This window comes from Seriola aureovittata, chromosome 17 (assembly GCF_021018895.1).
Source record: "Seriola aureovittata isolate HTS-2021-v1 ecotype China chromosome 17, ASM2101889v1, whole genome shotgun sequence".
NCBI classification, from domain to species: domain Eukaryota; kingdom Metazoa; phylum Chordata; class Actinopteri; order Carangiformes; family Carangidae; genus Seriola; species Seriola aureovittata.
In genome coordinates, this window is record NC_079380.1 from 18,538,688 (window position 1) to 18,557,808 (window position 19,121).

General features: G+C 38.9%; 1 protein-coding gene across 4 annotated transcripts in view; it reads left to right on the forward strand.

The window, feature by feature from the left end:
- clec16a (C-type lectin domain containing 16A) overlaps positions 1 to 18,163 on the forward strand; it is a 41,415-nt gene extending 23,252 nt beyond the window's left edge. For 2 of the 4 annotated variants that reach the window (XM_056401227.1, XM_056401228.1), the window contains exons 16-23: positions 1,016 to 1,066; positions 1,214 to 1,342; positions 1,785 to 1,905; positions 9,602 to 9,753; positions 10,392 to 10,596; positions 11,670 to 11,840; positions 12,800 to 12,937; positions 14,704 to 18,163. In XM_056401227.1, the coding sequence (XP_056257202.1) occupies positions 1,016 to 1,066; positions 1,214 to 1,342; positions 1,785 to 1,905; positions 9,602 to 9,753; positions 10,392 to 10,596; positions 11,670 to 11,840; positions 12,800 to 12,937; positions 14,704 to 15,335 (1,599 nt within the window). In that variant the 3' untranslated portion in view covers positions 15,336 to 18,163. The remainder of the gene's footprint in view (positions 1 to 1,015; positions 1,067 to 1,213; positions 1,343 to 1,784; positions 1,906 to 9,601; positions 9,754 to 10,391; positions 10,597 to 11,669; positions 11,841 to 12,799; positions 12,938 to 14,703) is intronic. The other 2 variants (XM_056401229.1, XM_056401230.1) reach the window with 2 other exon arrangements.
- Positions 18,164 to 19,121: the final 958 nt, after the last annotated feature.

Here is a 19,121-nt window from a genome sequence, read left to right on the forward strand (position 1 = left end):
TCCCTTGGCATTGATTCTACAAGTCTCTGAATTCTACTGGAGGGATGAACATCATTTTTCCAAAAGATATTTCCTAATTTGGTGTTTTGATAATAAAGTGATGGAGATTGCTGTCTAACCAAAATCCCATAGGTGTTCAATTGGGTTGAGATATGGTGACTGTGAAGGTCAGAGCACACGATCAGAGGTCATTGGAGGCATCTGCATTTGCCGTGTTTCTTCACTCATTCATCAAGTTTTTCCTTTAACTTGTCACCTGTCTGTACATCATTGTCCCCACTGAAAATGAAACTTGGCAGAATGTGTTGTGCAAGTGTACATACTTCCATACACCGCGTTTACACCCTGCATGTACAGGCAGATGAGTCAGCTGAGTGTTTCATGATAGTGTATATGACAAAAGGAAAAGGAAAACATGAAAGAGCGAGTCCGGGCAAATAATCTTTTGAAGACACAACGGCAGCTTGTTAAGGATCATCAAAGTTTCTGCATTAATGTTCTCTTTGTATGGAGGTCATGATTTGAGAAAAAATACATTTCCATATCTAGACCATGATTGGCCAGTAATGTGTCATCATTTTCTGTGGTTGTGGCTGTTTTTACCAGGGCAGCATGATGTGAGCCCATGACAACCAGCAGAGGAGTGGGTACACAAAGCATATATGCTCAGAACAGAGTCTACATGGAGATGTGTGATAAGACACAAAGGATGTGTCTGCACTTTTTTGCCCTTTTTTCTTAATTTATTTTTATATAACAATGAAATAATGATTTATGTTAAGGGGATTTTTTTTGTCCCCATAATGTGCTTGTGTGAACAGATTTAGGTCCCCACAGTATGAGTAATACCTGGACCCCACACACACACATATATTATTATTTTTATTATTATTATTATTTCATACGAATGCATCTGGCCTGTTTAACTTGAGAGATATGCTTTATGAATAAAGGGGGTGGAACTCAATACTGTGGGTTATGTTTAACTGGCTTCCAATTTCCTATGCCATGACAGGGAGAGGAAATCTTTCTGGACATGTTTGAAGATGAGTACCGGAGCATGACGGTTAGTTGGCCTTCATCCAATGTTTGTTTTCCTCCCTCTTTAAAATTGAAACATGTCATTGCTGCTATTTTGTGTGTGGATTAGGATGGTGGTATGGATGTTGTACGTGGGCTTGTCTGGACTAATGCACATGTGTGTATGTTGCAGAGTAAACCGCTGAACGTGGAGTATCTAATGATGGACGCCTCAGTACTGCTGCCACCCACCGGCACCCCTTTGACTGGAATTGACTTCGTTAAGAGACTGCCCTGTGGAGACGTGGAGAAGACACGCAGGGTGCGTCCACTCACACACTCGTACTCATCCCATATTCCATTTATTAGATTCCTGGGAAATCAGACCGTATAGCTGAAATATGAGTTTCTTCTGGAGGCTTTGAATCCAAATTATTTTTACTTATATAATAATAACTGACATTTTCAAAGACTTGTGTTGCTGCATTGTTTTGGTTTCTTGCTCTGCCAAAACCAACGATTCTATAAACAAGTGACAACAGGATGGAAGCACGCCAAAGCTCAGATGAAAGATGAAATGTATTCACCTGATTCTAACAGTGATAAGAACATTTATGTTTTTTTCTAACAAGTTCTGTTGAGTCGCTGCCGTTCTTTTATTCCTTTTCAATAGTTTGTTGTAACTGTCAGTTTCAGACAGGATATTTGATTTAACGTGACATTTCTGTGTGTGTTTGTGTGGGACCTCTTCAATCACTGCACAGGCGATCCGTGTGTTCTTCATGTTGCGGTCACTGTCGCTTCAGCTCCAGGGAGAACCTGAGACACAGCTGCCTCTGACCAGACCTGAAGACCTCATCAAGACAGACGATGTCTTAGACCTCAGTAAGACACACACAGAGGAACAGAGGCATGCTTTGCACTGTTAGTCATAAAAGCAATCTCTCATCAGCTCTCATAATCAGACCACAGCTGATCTATCATTTTTATCCTTTTGGGAAATCGAGTGAAACTTTAGGATGGGTAAGGACAACATAAAAGAAATGTTAGAAAATTAAATCTGATTAGTGCGGTAAAAGTATGATCTAAGAAGGTTAAAGGAAGAAAATTACAGACACTTTCCTCCATAACTACAAGAGCAGGGGAAAACAGTAAGAACCAATCCTACAATTCACCAAAAACAACTTCTATCAACCTACAATTACAGCATATTTATCTGACACATGTCAGGAATTCTCTCTCCCTTTTTCTCTCTCTCTCACACTCACTCTCTTTGAAACACAGGCGTATGAGTACAATCTTAACAATACCAAGACACGTGCACATGCAAGCACTGACAACCACAGTGAGAGGAGCATACGGACACACTCACAAGCATCAATGCACACAGCTTCCCACACACCACGATAACCTGAACATTCTTCTCTTAATGTACACAGGTGTGTTGATGTTTTGGAAACTTGCACGTGGTTACTGCTGTCAGGCAGGATATCACAAGTACGACTGCACAGTAATGTCAACCAGAGAGAAGGAACTTTCTCACACATGCACTGCTCAAACTTTGCAAATCCGTTAAATCTTTTTTTTTTCTTTTTTCTTTTTCTTTTTTTTCGACGTGCATGCATGCATTTTTAGCTCCTTGATGCGATGAACTGAAGTTGTGACTACAATTGAAAATACAGGTGTAAATATTCTACCTTTTACCTTAAGATAGGGCCTGCATATTAGATTTATTATTATGAATATTTTTGCCAAAGTCTGCTAGAGCTTACACCTCCATGCCAAATAATTTTGGGCTTCATCCAAAGGTTGCGTAAAAACAGACGTTTTGAGAGAAAACAACTGACACAACCACAACAACCAGTACAGTTAAAAATGTGCTGAAATATAGCACTGTGCAAAGGTTTTAGGCTCTAAAAGTAATGTGAGGATGCTTCCAAAAATAATGCCATGAATAGTTTTTATTTGTTAGTTAACTTTATGCAAAGTGCAGTAAACGATAGTAAAACTAAATCAACTTAATACTTGCTGTGACCATCCTTCCTCCAACATTCTCCTCTACAAACATACATACAGATTTTAGGTACTTATCAGGTAGCTCCCTTGAAAACTTGCCTCGGTTCTTCTTTGGATTGAAGGCATCTAAGTATCTTCTGTCTCTTCATATGATCCCAGACTGTTGAGATCAGCACCGTATGAAGGCCAGGCCGTCTGTTGCAGGTCTCGTAATTCTTCTTGTCGCTTGTTTGCGGTGTTTCACCAAAACCACCATCAGAACTTGTTGTTTCATAACATCTCAACCTGCTCCTTTATGAATACCATGGCCTTGTCATTAACACCATGTCAGTGTCAGGAAAAGCAAGATGGCAGAAAACCTTAAACCTTAGAAAAACACAATTTATAAAGGATAGTTTCAACTTACTTTAAACAGAAATTCAACACATTGGGATAGGAACTTATAGGAACAGTGGATATCAAATCAGTTGATCAACATTAAATATTTGGTAGTATTTTACAGCGTGTGTGTGTGTGTATCATGTGTTTTAAAAGTTTTTCTTTATCTGAAATAGAAGTAGTTCAAGAAGTAGCAGCAATGTCACATTTGAGAAAATGAAAGTGCAGAATTATCTACAGCAGCAGAAAAATGTCTTGTGTAGATTAGAAGACAAAAATATCAACTGAATATCAACATAATCATAAGTACTCTTTGATTATTTACTGGGAAGTGACTGTTGCTATGACTCTCTCAAAATAATAATTATCAGATATTGAGATAACATTTTCTTGGAACAGAGGAAAGACAAAACATGAACCTAATGTCCTGCTGTCTGACCTTTCTTATTCAATTGCACTTAGTTACTGAGTGACTCAGCGTAATAGTGTTTATCAAAAACAATGAAATAAACAGTTAATTTCTGCTAGATCTCTGAAATTGGGTTGGTATACTTGGCTTAAGACACACTGGTTAGACGAAGTGGCGAATTACCTGTAGGTGTGAATGTGGATGTGTGAATGGCTGTTTAAATGTGTCAGCCTGGCAGCCTGTCAACGGTTTGCCCCACCTCCTACACAATGTCAGCCACGGTAGGCTTCATCCCGCTGTGACCCTGCACTGGATGAGTGGGTATTTAGATGATATCCAGTGGTAGCCAAAACATTTATATTACTGTTATAGTAATATATATGTATATGTATGTTTACAACTTCATAATTCCAGTATAAAGTATACACCATTTGACCCACTGCTTACACTCTGAGAGTAGAGTTGGAGAGAGTTCTTCTCTTATTTGAAATGAGCCCTCAGTTTTATTTTAAGTGTTCCTTTCTTAGCAGAACATCTAAGAAGGAAAGTAAAGTTTGCCACAAATTTCCCAAAGTAGAAAGTGTCACACAGTATCGATATTAGATGTATCTTATGATGCAAGAAAAGAAAGTCTGTATTGTTTTCCTCTTTCACACTGTCTTTGCTCTCCTTATGAGGCTTTCCATCTTGCACCATCTCATCATATTTTGTAGTTATCGGTAACACAATTGTCAGAATGAACATTTAAAAAAAATCACACGTTTTTATTAAAAGATCATTTTACTTGTGCTTCCACATAAGGAAAATATTCTGTGTTTTATTTTCTCTTTACCTACGTTATATATTTCATGTTGTTTGTGATTTTAAATGTTTAATATGTCATAGTATACCATTAAAATCTTAGAATCTTAGAATACACAAACACAAGAGTTGGTCCACTGAGTTGTTTAGTTAGCAGTGATGACTGTACAAACTGAGGCAAAGTTAGATAGTTGTAGCCTTATAAGAGTTATCATATTATCTGTGATGACAGAGCTGCAGTTTCATTATTTCTTGAAAACCCACCTGACTTATGTGGCCTGATGAATGAATCAAATCCATGACACACCAGTGTGTGAGCCTTCAGATGCTGAAATCATCAATCAATCATCATCAGATCCTGTTTGTTTTTAAAGTATTAGACTTTAATTACTGACCTTGTTTTAAATCTTGATGGATTTTGTACTCCTGTGATGGATGTGTTTTGTGTTGTAGCTCAGCTTTCATGAAGCCTTTTTCATTTTTTCAAAACCCAGGTGATGAAAACACACCAAATTCTTTTCTCAATTTCTCTCATTTGGGAGGGGAAGTGGGTAGCTCTAAAAAGAAATCATTTGACAAACAGAGGGAAACATACCTGTTGAAACCAGATGTCTCACTTCAGCTTTACTTTCAACTCTAAATCAGCGGTTGAAACTGTGACTGTTTTCATGATTCCAAATGCCAGTCGAAAGAGTTGGTGGCCGATGTAGGTAATGATAGTCTTAAAGAGCTGTCATATGAGGTGTGACAGGGCTTCCAGTAATTTTAGACCACTTCAAAAGGTCATTTTAAATAAACCATTTCGTAATTATGACTATCTGTATTTCATTTAACTAAGGCTCTTTTTTTGTTGGCTTTACTCCTCTGTTCTTTTCTTTTTTTTAACCAAATCACTGTCACTTTCATTTAACCAAGGTGGTTGACTAAGAACACACTATTACAGAGTAATAATGGGGAGAGGGAGGGTTTTTCCTCATTGGTTGGGGGATTTAAATCTGCCATCTTCCACCCACAAACTCCTTTTTCTGACCATTAGGCTTCCATTGCCTCCATTTCACCACATCCTCTGTAGTAAAGTTGTTGAATTACAAAGCATGTGCTAAGCAAAGCAGCAGTCTGTACCTGTACATTGTGTCAGCGGAGTAGTAAATTTGTGGTTGCAGAGATGGTCTCTCAACTGGAAGGTCATGTTGCATTCAGCAGGAAATTTGCCTCAATTGTGAAAGTGTGATTGAGCAAGGCTACCTACTCTTGGTTGCATACATGTGACTCAAAGGAGCAGAGACACAAATTCACAATGTTACTGTTTAACATGGGAAGTCTGCGTTTTGCTGTTCGCTGAGTTCAACATTGGCGTTTATTGTTTGAGTACTGATTTATTACATGTTACATTACATACATATTGCAATACCAACTCATTTTACAGTGCCTATCAAATATATTAGCACCTCCTTGCACCTCCTTTTTTGAGTTGCTTTTAATTGTAAGTAGGTGAAATGGACGAACTATTATAGTTGTTCAGAAAGTCACTGTTGATGAACTTGATATTATAAATTTCTATTGAACATGCCTAGGTAGCTAGTTATCTCTTGAGGATGAATTGTTCAAAGGAGCACTATAAACACAAATGTTGCTGACTGACTGACTTACTGACCGACCAATAACGTTACTCCATTGGTTGGCTGGCTGAGTGTTGTTTCACCATGGTTCGTTGCTCTTTCAACTTTTTGAACAAACCTTAGCTACTCTCTTTAGAGGAAAGTTGCCTTTATTGCCCAGTCACTTTCAGTCAGTATTTCATATTTGTTCCATTGTCTGGCAACAGAAGCAGAAAAACATGAAAATCAGAACAGCTTTATTGGGAATTTGTCTGTGTGATAATACTGTATATGTCAGCACAGAGAGTAAGAGAGAAGCAAACACATAAAGGGCTGAAACCGGCTGACACTAGGCCGCATGGAAATAGCTGCAGTCCAGCCTTAACTAGGTTTTGACTAAGTCTTGTTTTTTTTTCTCACACCAGTAAATACAGTCACTCCATTGTCTACCTTCAGTAAGGCATGTGCAACCTGGCAGGTTAATAAGGGACACTTGATAGCTGGAGAGAATGCTCTCAGGGACAGGGAGTGCTGAGCGCATACACGCACTCTAGGCTGAGAGCTGCTCACTGCCCTGTTGTCTGGTGCTTGTTACTGAAAAGTTTAAGTCATATCTTGCTTGGTTACAGATGAAAAAGGAGGATAGGGGGTGTACTACTTTAGTCAGTTACTTAGAAAAACTGAAGAACCATTTTTTGAAGAACTCCTAAGAACTTGTGCAATACAAACAACATTCACGATGTATTTGCTGAATGATGTTTAATGATAAAAGATAGGGAAAAAAACTGCAGTATGCTTACAATACTGAAATAGTGTTTAACATAAGTTAACTTAAGTTGAACATAAATGCTTTTTTCTCAACATCTTTCCTCTGGGGATGGGAGGGAATCTAAAAACCTGACTAATACTTAGAAATATATTCTACACCCTGAAACCAATCTTTCATAGAAAGGTGCTTCCCTGCAATGTTTCTGTCTGAAAATAAATCCAGTGGTTGAAACTGTTCCTGCTTGAGTGATCCCAAAAGAGCTGCTGGATAGAGTCAACTTGTTGTCTATTAATTGCCTCACATTTTGACCAGGCAAGTTGACCCACCTCCGCCTTCTGTAGTGAGAAGTTAAGTAGAAGTTGGGGGTGGAAGGGTTTTTTCCCAGCTGGTCTTAGGATTCAATCTGTAAGATTTCCCCTAATTTCTTTGACCATTTAGCTGTTGGAGTCCCTTTGCTACCACAGAACCGGGGACTACCTTTCCAGCTGTAGGTACTTTTCGCTGTTCACTGTTTCACCGTGTAAAGTCAAGTTCCTGGTAACCCCCATTGATCTTTTAATATTGGTTAAAAAGAAAGTCATGTAAAAAGAAAACCACATGTATAATTTACACCAAGAGCCGCCACCTGTGCATCAATAGCTGTCTGACACTTAGGAAGAACACAGAAAATAGTGAAAGTAGAGTAAGAATGGTGTTCCCCCAGAGCTAGTTAAACCAACAAAAAACTATAGTGTACTCCAGTACACAGGTCCAGCCAGTTTCACATGAATAACTGGTTTAAAACTTGATTGGTTAGGATACTAGAACAGAAATCAAGAAACCAAAGAAGAGGAATATTTAAAAGAGGAAGGGACATGTGTGAGACTGTATAAGAGATGCACATTAGTGTGGTGTTACTGCTTTACATTTTAACCAGTCAGGGTGGGTGATATTTAAACCAAAACCGGTGATGTCAAATCAGGTCATGATCAGTTCCATATTTCACGTTTACTTTGCAGTAGGTTTTGTGGTAAACTAAAGTGAAAATGCTGAGATGTGGGCCTATCGTCTCTTCATCATGCTCCTAGACATGTGGGAGAAAAGAGTCTTCACTGTCCTTTTAAGTTTGTCTAGCAGTCTGTCTGTTCTCACTTACTGTGTGTTTGTCTGCTGTGTGTGTGTGTGTATATATATATATACATATGTATATATATATATATATATATATATATATATATATATATACATATATATATATATATATGTATATATATAGGTATATGTATATATATAGGTATATGTATATATATAGGTATATGTATATATATATATAGGTATATGTATGTATATATATATATATGTATATATATATATATATATATATATATATATATAATATATATATATATATATATATATAGGTATATGTATATATATATAGGTATATGTATATATATATGTATATATATATATATATATATACATATATATGTATATATATAGGTATATGTATATATATATCTGTCTGTTCTCACTTACTGTGTGTTTGTCTGCTGTGTGTGTGTGTATATATATATATACATATGTGTATATATATATATATATATATATATATATATATATATATATATATATACATATATATGTATATATATAGGTATATGTATATATATATGTTTTAGAGAGGTGTTCATCCAACTGCGTTTATTTTATGTGTGTGCATGGCAGCTGATGTGAATGGGCTTCTAACTTTCTCTCTGACTGATAATTTTACAAGTAAATATAGCCGAAATCAAAGCACAGCCGTTTTCTTTAACTTTTTGTGTTATGTTGTTGTAATGACATTGTCGTCATAACATCAGGATTTTAGCAGCAGAGCAGCAGCTTGAAAATGTAGTACGTGTCTTAATTGACCAAGTTTCAGTAACTATTTCATAAAATAAATCAAACTGGCTGACACTAGGCAGAACGCAAATAGCCTGTGACGCAGTCCAGTCATATACAAGGTTTTAATCATGTCTTGTTTTTTGTTTTTTTGGCCATACTGGACATTTCTATTTTACACTGAAGTATTTCTAAAGAAGATGGATCATTGTATTGTTCAAGTTTCATTTGTAACATTTTTAAGTAGACTGTATGAAGTGAAAACTTCAGTGTCTTAATAGGAGACTTTCACATGCTGTAAGGCAAGAAGTTGATGGTCATTCCATGTCTATGTGCATTATGTATTTTATATTTAATTATATATTTTGCTTGTCTTCTCAGCCCCCCCCATGTTTATCTCTGCAACCATTGTTCAGACTTTCAAATGTCAAAAAGTATTGAAAAATTGCCCAACTTAACTTCCCAGTGCTCAAGGTGATGGCTTCGAATGTTGTTTTTCTTTAACCAAAACTCCAGGGCCCAAAACTGTTCTGTTAACAATGATAAATGACAAAGAGAAAAGCAGGGACTCCCTCATTGGAGAAGCTTGACCCGGAGAATAATGTCAGTATTTTTGTTTGGAAAATGACGAAATGATGAAAATGATTAAATTCGTGGATTGTTCGAGACTTGAGGTGCCCATATGGCCATACCTTGACCTGAATCGCATAGCAGCACGTTTTGTTTCATGTTCATCATCTTTTTCAGATAACAGTGACCTAATAGCCTGTATGGTGGTCAGTAAAGATGGTGGCCAGGCCCAGAGGTTTCTCGCGGTAGATGTGTACCAGATGAGTCTGGTTGAACCAGAAACCAAACGCCTTGGATGGGGTGTCGTCAAGTTTGCCGGACTTTTGCAAGTAAGAGAAAAGTGGTGTGTCCATGTTTGTGTTTGTTCATCCTTTTTTATTCTGATCTTTGGTTTATCTCTTAATTTCTTCTCTGCCATTCCTCATTCAATATATCATTTATTTAAAGCTGCCTTTTTTTAATTAAAAAAAAATTCAACTTGTTTTCTGCCTCCTCATGCCACCAAGTTGTCCTCTTTGTTTCTCCCCCCCCCTCCTCATTATGTCCTTCAGATAAGCATTTTAGTCGTGCCACGTAAAAGTCACAGTGTTTTCTGCAATGTCAATATGACATCAGATAAGTTCAAGTGATATTGTGAAGAAGTTATGAAATGTGAATTGCAGAATATACAATATGTTCCTTGTGAAACTGATATTGTGAAAGTATTACAATGTGTTTCTTGTATATTTTAAATCTATTACATGAAATAAGGTTTCCTTCCTCCTTTATCAATGTCATGTTAACTTCTTTTATTGGGTCTAAGTTTTTGAATGTAACTAAGGTCGTAATTTATGTCCCATTTATCTGTCTCTCAACTCACTTTCCATGCATTTGTATCTTTCATTCCATTTTCTCGTATTTTCTTCCCCTCTAATTTCCCTCTCTCTCTTTTTCTCTCCATTTTCTGTATCTTTTTCCATCTCAACAGGACATGCAAGTGTCTGGCGTTGAGGATGACAGCAGAGCGTTGAACATCGTCATCCATAAGCCCAGCTCCAACCCCCACGCCAAGCCTCTGCCCATCCTGCAGGCCAACTTCATCTTCGCTGACCACATCCGCTGCATCATCGCCAAGCAGAGGCTGGCCAAAGGTCGCATCCAGGCCCGGCGCATGAAGATGCAGAGGATCGCCGGTAAGTAATTAGGAAGCCTTTTAAGCCTTCTGTGCTCACTCAAACGCTCAGCATGACCGTTTGTCTTTACACACGACTTTTCTCAGTCTGTGTGTTTCAGAAGCTACTTTGAAACTATACAGTAGAGTAGTTAACGGCAGAAATCACATGAGATGTTAAACAGAAAGTAAGTGAGTGAATATATAATAGACACAATACTGAAATATAACAATGAAAAGTCAAATCAATCAACAGCTAACATTACTTCCAGCAAATCTGTAGGAAGTCAGCCAAAGGAAAACATCCACTTATGTAAAAAAGCTAAATCAAAATCTGTTTCAATTGTTAGTTACTTTACTAATTTCAGTTAAAGTGAAACAGATGTGAAAGCTAATGTCTTCATGAACAGTTAAATAGTATCTGTGTTCAGTATTTCCTTGAATCAGGCACAGTTTTTCTCCTCTTGTCATTCATTTTCTTTAAGTTTTAAAAAGATGACTGTCATCTTTGATAATTGACAGAAATGTTGTCAGGACGCTATATTTAACCACAATTAATGGTGGGGAGTTTAATGAGTTTTTTTTCTTTCTTACTGTTCTACTCTTTGCTTTTAAAAAGTATTAGCCAATAGTAAATCTGTATGTTTAAAATCTGTTGTAAATATATATAATATATACACATGCATATGTCATTGTCCACTGGCCAGATAATGTAGATTCATAACATAGATTCTGACAAACTTACCCACCAGTCATTTGTACTTCCCCTCCCATTGGTCTGTTTCTTTAGAATTACACAGTTAGACAGATATGTGGAATCTTGCTAATGCAGCAAAGTCGACGAGGATGTGAATACTGCAAAAATAGACACTGCAGTCACAAACCCTTTTTCGCAGTCATAGGCAGCAACGGTCACTTAACATTTCTTAGTTCCACTGCATCCAGTCATAGTAAAAACAAAATACCCAGTTTGACATGCTCCTCTAAAGTCTCAACATAAGGCAGACACCACTCTCTGTAATTTTGATTTCAATCCCAAAGCTAAATCCACTGCAGATTGCTCTATTCATATCCCTGTGCTTCATGTGTATGCAGCTTTGTTGGACCTGCCAGTGCAGCCCAGTGCGACAGAGGTTTTGGGTTTTGGTCAGACGGCCCATGCTTCGCCCAGCGGCCTGCCTTTCAGATTCTACGAGCAGTCAAGACGGGCCCCCAACGACCCCACGGCAAATAGATCAGTCTTTGCCTCGGTGGATAAAGTACCAGGTAACATACAGTTCATCAGAGTCCACTGCCTGTTCACGCGGCTTTAGTCTTCCTACTGCTTCACAGATCTACAAGCTCATCTCTTTTATACTTTTTTCTTGTCTTTAAATCTAGACATAGTCATCATTACAGAAACACCTACCCTCCTGATATGAATATCGTAACACAGTGGCAGTAAAGTCAGAGCCCTAGTTTACACACACTGGACACTTTATGAGAAATATTATAGTAATCAGTTATAGAACGTGAAGTACTTTTAAGACTGTTTTAAGACTTTTCTTTTTGAGTCTTAGAGGAAACTTTTTGAAAAAGTTGTTCTTATCTTCAAACCAACTTGTGATAGAGTCTGAGTGGTGGAAATGGGTTTGTGATTTGATCTCTAGAGTAGAAGTGTAACAGTAAGTCAGTCATGTTTCTACCAGGAGAATTAGATTAGAGGTTTTGTGAAGAAACACAGCTCCTGAGGACACGGCATAAAACTCTGCTGACCCCTGCTTTTATTCTTTTTTAATGTATAATTCCTTTTATGTTGAATAAAATTTTGTTATAGAAACACATTAGGTGAACATTCTGTTGCCCTGTCTGTCACTGGTTTGTATTACCTGCTGCATTTCTTGCACAGAGCTCCTTGTTCGTCTCGGCAAAGAAACTGTTCCCCCAGAGATTACTTTGATATCCAGGCTTCAGCAATGTAAAAACGCTATTGAGATTTTATTGAGTCAATATTTATTGAAATTTATTTTCAGCTTAAAATGTTTTTGCTTGTTTCCACCTAATGGGCCAGTTTCTATGGTAACTATACCTTTTCTGCTTGTTTTGGGTAAATTACAGTAACATGAAGTTATAGGTTTTAGTAGATTAAGTAAAGTGGTTTAATTAGGTTAATTCAACAATAAATTAAAGCATAGTTTTAATTAAGTGTGCGTGTGTGTGTTTATGTACGTGTGCGCCATCCCCAGGTTTTGCGGTGGCTCACTGTGTGTCGCAGCACAGTCCCTCACCCCTCTCCTCCCCCTCGCCTCCCTCCAGCGGGAGTGGAAGCACAGGAAGGTGTGACTCTGTTACTGCAAGCACTATATCAGCTCAGAGCCCCACAGGTAGCACACACACGCACACACACTACATCTAACTACATACAGAAACAATGGAGCACATTTGGGTCATAATACACAGATTCTGGATTGTAATGTAAATCAGTAATCTGGGGAAAGTAAAATGTCACAGACATAAACAGACTACCAATATTTCCATTACCGGTGTGATGTCTGCACTGTACCATACACACCTACCTGCTTATGTAGAGGATTAGGTGCTACCAGGGTACAACTACATATATGCACACACCACAAAAACCACAGTGTCATGCAGCGGTGTCAGATGAGTATGTAAGAAGTAGCACAGGGCACATGTAGTATGTACCCTGTGCTCCTTCCATGACTGGGTCTTATAGGCGTCTAGGTGTGTTGTTTCTTGGTGTCACTGAACCCCTCAGACCTGTTAAATAGGCTCTAGACTCTAGAGCCTGTTTAACAGGAATTTACACGATAATTCAAGTGTGTCCGGACCTCCGCGGCGGAGGCTCTGCCGAACCCCTGAGACCGACTCACCGAACCCCTAGGGTTCGATTGAACCCAGGTTAAGAACCACTGCTCTAGAGGAACACCATGTCACTATAGATTCTTGCTATAAATTGTATGGGATGTATGAACAGCAAGCTATGTTTGGAGTAGTCAGTTACCTGAGTAGGTATAAGCTACCCCAAGAGGAATGAGAATTTAGGAAAGTTGAGTTTTGGATCTGATTGTTTTGATAAAAATGTAATGGGTTTCCTATAGTTTCAGGTGTTAAACCATGTCTTTGTTTTTTTTGTTTTTTTTTACATAATTACACAAATATATGATTGAATCCTGTACATCAATCAAATAGAAATGTTTTGTCTCTGTTTTTCAGTCCTTTGTATATGTGTACAGACAGTGAGCGTTTCACACAATTGCTCATATCTGAATGGCTTCATAACTGCAGCGTGTACTCCACCATCAATAACTGCTCATCACACACATTTAATGAAATTTAATCTTGTTTATATTTATTTCCACATAGAGGAGAGTCGCATCTTTTCAAATCTTGTAGGTCACATGAGTAAAATGGTCTGGACTGTTTTATGCACTCCCTTCAGTTTATACCTCATTAGCATCAAAATGCATTAAACTGCGTGAGTGTGCTGTGTTACAGACCTCCAGAAAACAGGACAGGGTTTTGTTCTAATGATTGTTTTGAAACACTTTTTGTACATCTTTCATCTTTCATACTGCACCCTTTCAATCTTACAATGTAAGTATGATTACATAGTAGTTGATATAGTATTGCATAGTTTATGTTGTAGTTCTCCCTGCACTGTTAGATGGCTAGTACTGCTTCTACTTATGTCTCATTCTCGTGTACTGTGTTCATCCTCTGCCTCCTCTTTTCTTCTTCTTTTCGACACCGATGACACATTTGAAAAGAGCTGAGCCTTGTTAGAAGGAAACTGTTTATTCTTTACATTATAATCAATGAAAGCAGAAGGAGGTATGTCGTGAATACAAAGCACTGTGTTACTCATTTGTCTGCATGTGCCTGTCCAAACACGTCTATGGAGCCTTTTACCTTCAAAGATTCTTGTAGTAACTACATAAACCTTTCCTGACATGAAATTCTTTGCTTTTTTTTTTACTTGTTTCACTTTTTTTCAGTAGTATTAGATAATTGGCCACATTTAATCAGTTTTTCCTCACAGCAAATTTAATAGGAAACCATACTTTATCCCTTTTTAGATGTTCTCTGTATATGAACATCCCTCATTTTGTCCTTTCCTCTCCACTAGATGATGGTACATTTTTGGAGCACACCCCACCCTCCTCCTCGGGTGGAGAAGGGGAAGGAGGAGGTGGAGAAGTAACGTTGGTCTCCTCTACTCCTTCGACCCCAGCCCCAGCTCCGGCACTCGCCCCGAGCCTCACCCCTGCCTCCCAGCCCACCATCTCCCTCCTCACGGACAACAACGCCGACACCCTCACCGTGGAGTCTCTCACACTGCTACCTCCTGCTGACTCACCACACCTGCACCCATGCGCCAGCCACATTCCCGCCACGCGCCCCCTCCAGAGACCAGACGCCTCAATCGCAGAGGAAGATGAGGAAGAGAAAGAGGGGGATAGCAAAGCAGAGCAAAGAGAAGAGGAGGAGCTGCAAGAGGAGGAGGGGTCGCCGATGGATGAGACGGAGACGGATGCGACAGTAAAAGAGGAATCCACCACGACGGAGTTGATCACGCCCACTGACGAGGCCCCGGAGGAAGCAGAGGGAGGAGACGAGCCAGAAGGTGAGGACACACCTCTACAGGTGGATAGAGACCTGCTCTCTGCTGCAGAGCTGCAAGAAAGAGACGACTCTGTAGAGAATACAGAAGACGCAGAAACACACACTGAAACACCTGACTCGCCTGAACTGGATTAAGCAACACACACACACACACACACACACACACATTCATCTTCATGCACTTAAATTAGTATTTAACACACACAGAGGACAGTGAAGAGTGATAGTTAAACTATCCAGCTTGGCTGCAGTATATTTTCATGTTGCAACCTGTAGGTTAGTGTGTGATGTGGATAATCCAAGAGGCTTTTGGAGGCATCTCAATATTTGTGTTTGCACATGAAGAAAGACTCTTCTCACGTACAGAGAGGACGAGAGGACGAGACAGACAGACACTGGTCGAACTCAAGGAAGGCTCAAAGCACATTTGGGTTTTTGTGCACTCGAGTGTGTCTGGTTATGTGTATGCAAGTGTTTTTAGCACGTGTGTGTCAATGCGCACAACCAGCAATGTTTTTTACTCATTCTGATCGATTGTTTTTCAGCTCACACACACACACCTACACACACACATACACCACCCATCTGTTGTGAGCTGTGACTTCTGAGCTGTTTATTCACTCTGTCCTAAAGACCTGTCCTATTTTTGTGTCTTATGTTCACATAACAGTTCACAGCTAATGTTTTGCGGTGGTGGTCACTACTATGCTAACACACACACACACACACACACACACTGTACATACAGTACACACCGAGTCAGCTGCACTAGCCTTTTAACCACTGCATGTCAGACCCATTAGCAGTTACTGCCACCTATAACTGCCACTGGGTGGGTGTGTATGTTCTGCATTTGGTTTAGTTTTCATTCCTTCACATGTAAAGTAATGATCCATTCATTTCCCATTTACTAATTGGTGTCAATTATAGAATATGTATTAAATCACCTGCAACATCTTGAGCCAGGAGGGAGCAGGTGTCAAACTGTAAACATTCATTTAATGATAACCTAGTTTTTTGTGGTCATCTTGTACCCTGCTGGTAAACATTTGGAGGATTTCATGTGGGAATGCAACATGAGGTGTGTGAAAGCTGCCTTTTAATCTTGATCACAACCAGCGCGCAGCTGGAATGACAGTTTAGGAAAGTTGGATCCACATATGTTGCTTGCATGCAGCGTGGAGAAGCATTTTTTTTCAGATATGCAACAGAAATCAATTAACTTTTTGCTTTTTACTTCAGCTTCCATTACAGATCAGTCCCTGGTTTCAAAAATCCCAAACATTATGCAATAATTTGTGTGTGGATTAGATAATGTGCGTTCATTCGCAGAAGTAATTCACCTTTCAGCTGCCCGACCTGCAGAATAAATGGTCTGAAAGATCTTAATGGAGCAGAGGCTGCTAAGTAAGTGGTACAGTAGTGATGCATAAAGCAGAGCATTCACTGAGTAGTAGTAAGTTTATCTTGAGTCAGTCCATGCATTGATCCGTTCATTCATTCATTTTAGCAATTCAGCCTGTGTCAACATTGCTGTACTCAAATATAACACGCTGTTTTACTGGTTTGAGAATGAAGGTATTTCAGGTATTTCATTTGTTTGATATATTTAGAAAAATAGATAAAAAAGATAATTTTCTTGATTAAATGAAACTCTGAAGGCCTCATAGTGATGAGTGGTGATACAGTGTAATAGCGATCTGTGATGTTAGACGTATCAACTTTAAAGAGTCATGAGAAACATTTGAAATAACATGCGTGTCTTGGGGTCTGCGCATCATCACAACAACCCTGGGCTGAATGTATCTGCTAGTTGCCCCTCAGGTGCTGACCTGAGCTCAGTTTTATTCTCTATATACCTGGGGATGGGTTTAAGAAGATAAATGCTTTCAACACCACAGTGACTGTTAGGAGCGTCCACTCTGAAATTTGATAAATTGTCACTTGTCAAAACAAGTTATTGTTTTTTTTCCATCCAGCTGCTGGTGACCCACAAAGTATCTCCAGGAAAGAAAAGTAGGAGGATAATGTGGTTAATACCCCCCCCCAAGTAACCTCAACAAATTATTGAAGTCATAATCCATATAAAACAACAACAACACTCTTGGAAAAACCAACATTAGGATTAATTTCGGGTTTTTGGAAACCAGATGCTGCCCTGGGGTCCGCCTCTGGGGGCAAACCCCCCCCCCCCCCCCCCCCCTCCCGCCTCCTTTAAACAGCTGAATAAAGTTTTTACGGCTGCAATAATCTTAAGAGCTTACCAATGAGGGGAGAGATGAATGTAACAAACAAGTTATCTCTCCAAACAGCTGTGTTGTTTGATCAGTTTGGGAAAATGAGATCAGTGTATTTTAACCTTGACTTGGTTTGTAACACTTAGGAACAAAGCACACACAAACGTATTTTCTCCTTGTGTCCTAATCTTTATTTTTTACTGCTTTTATTCTTGCTGCTTTTCCTTTCTCCTTTGCTTACTCTCTTCTTTTCTGTGCCATCGTCATACAGCTGAAGTCTTAATGCTCGGTCATTCTTTTTTTTTTAACTGTACAGTCATCAACAAGTTTATAAATGAAAAATTCAGAGCAATACTCTTTTTTTGAGTCAGTCTCTTAGTATTCCCATCTTGCTGCTGTAAAGAGCAGGAGAATGATAGTGATAATCACTGACATGCTGAAGGGGCTTGGCACAATTTGTAGAGCTGATACTGATGGTTTAGAGGAGCATGCCGCCATGTTGAAAGACAATATGTCGACGTGTTCCTAATAACCATGACAACCTCTACCAAAACATGCCATCACAAGCTTCCATTATTGAGTCTCTGATTGTAGTGTGTGTGTATGTAATATGTTTGTATGCTCTGTAAATGCGTTTGGCTTTTAAAACCTGTAATTATTGTTAATGAACTAAAACAGAGGAATAAATAAAGAACTGCAATAAATTATTCTACTTAACAACGGTGAGACTGCTGCATGAGCTTTGTTCTTGTGTTTGCAGACTGAAGAGTTTTTTTGGGGTTTTTTTTTCCTCATGATTTTTTTTCTTATTATTTTTTTCTCCCCTCTTCACAGAATCGCGCTCTCATAGTATGAGCAGAAGATGTTCTCCTTAGTCTTTAAGCAAGAAAACCACAGGAAATATTAGAAAAGAACTGCCAGGCCCGGGAGCGCACACAACCCCTTGTTTACTTCAGTACTGAGTGTGTGCAGGCTTCCACTGATTGTGTTTCGTGATCACAGTTACACAATTTTAGGGGTAACTGAATACACAGAAGGTTTCATAGAAGATCTGTAAGGGCAGATAGTGCTTGATGCAATTTTATTGAAAATAGAAATGGGCTCGAAATGCTCTCATTTCTATATAATCTTTCAAATTTCTACTGTCCTAGAAAAGCTTGATGTTGAAAACAGAATCACAGGTTAGAAAAAGCTGTAAACCCCTGATCTACAGTGAGGATGCCTCAGGTGAACAAACACCCACATGGTGACCTTCAAACTGCAGCATAAAAGATTTCTGTGAACGAGAATGTGTTACTTCCTGCACTGCAGCTCTACAATCAGGTGTAAACCTGAGTTTGAAAGCATTTCTGCAGTGTAAAAATGATGCCCGTATTTTGCTTCGGGCCTAAATTTGCATTTGTGTGTGTCAGACAGACCGAAGGCTAAGATCATGACACTGCCTTTACACTTTCTACCTTTGCGTTGTGTTCCTGTGGCTGCTGCAGGAGCCCTCTGTCATCTTGTGGTCTGTACGTGTTTCTTTTATCGCGGTTCCTCTCTTCAGGGAAGTCTGGTTGTGTGTGCGTAAACATGTGAATGGGTTCCTGGTACTGCAACGACACCGAAATAGTTATTGTGTGTGTGTCGTTTTTTTTTTTTTTTTTCTGTGCCAAACCACAGTCACAGCATCAAATTGAAGTTT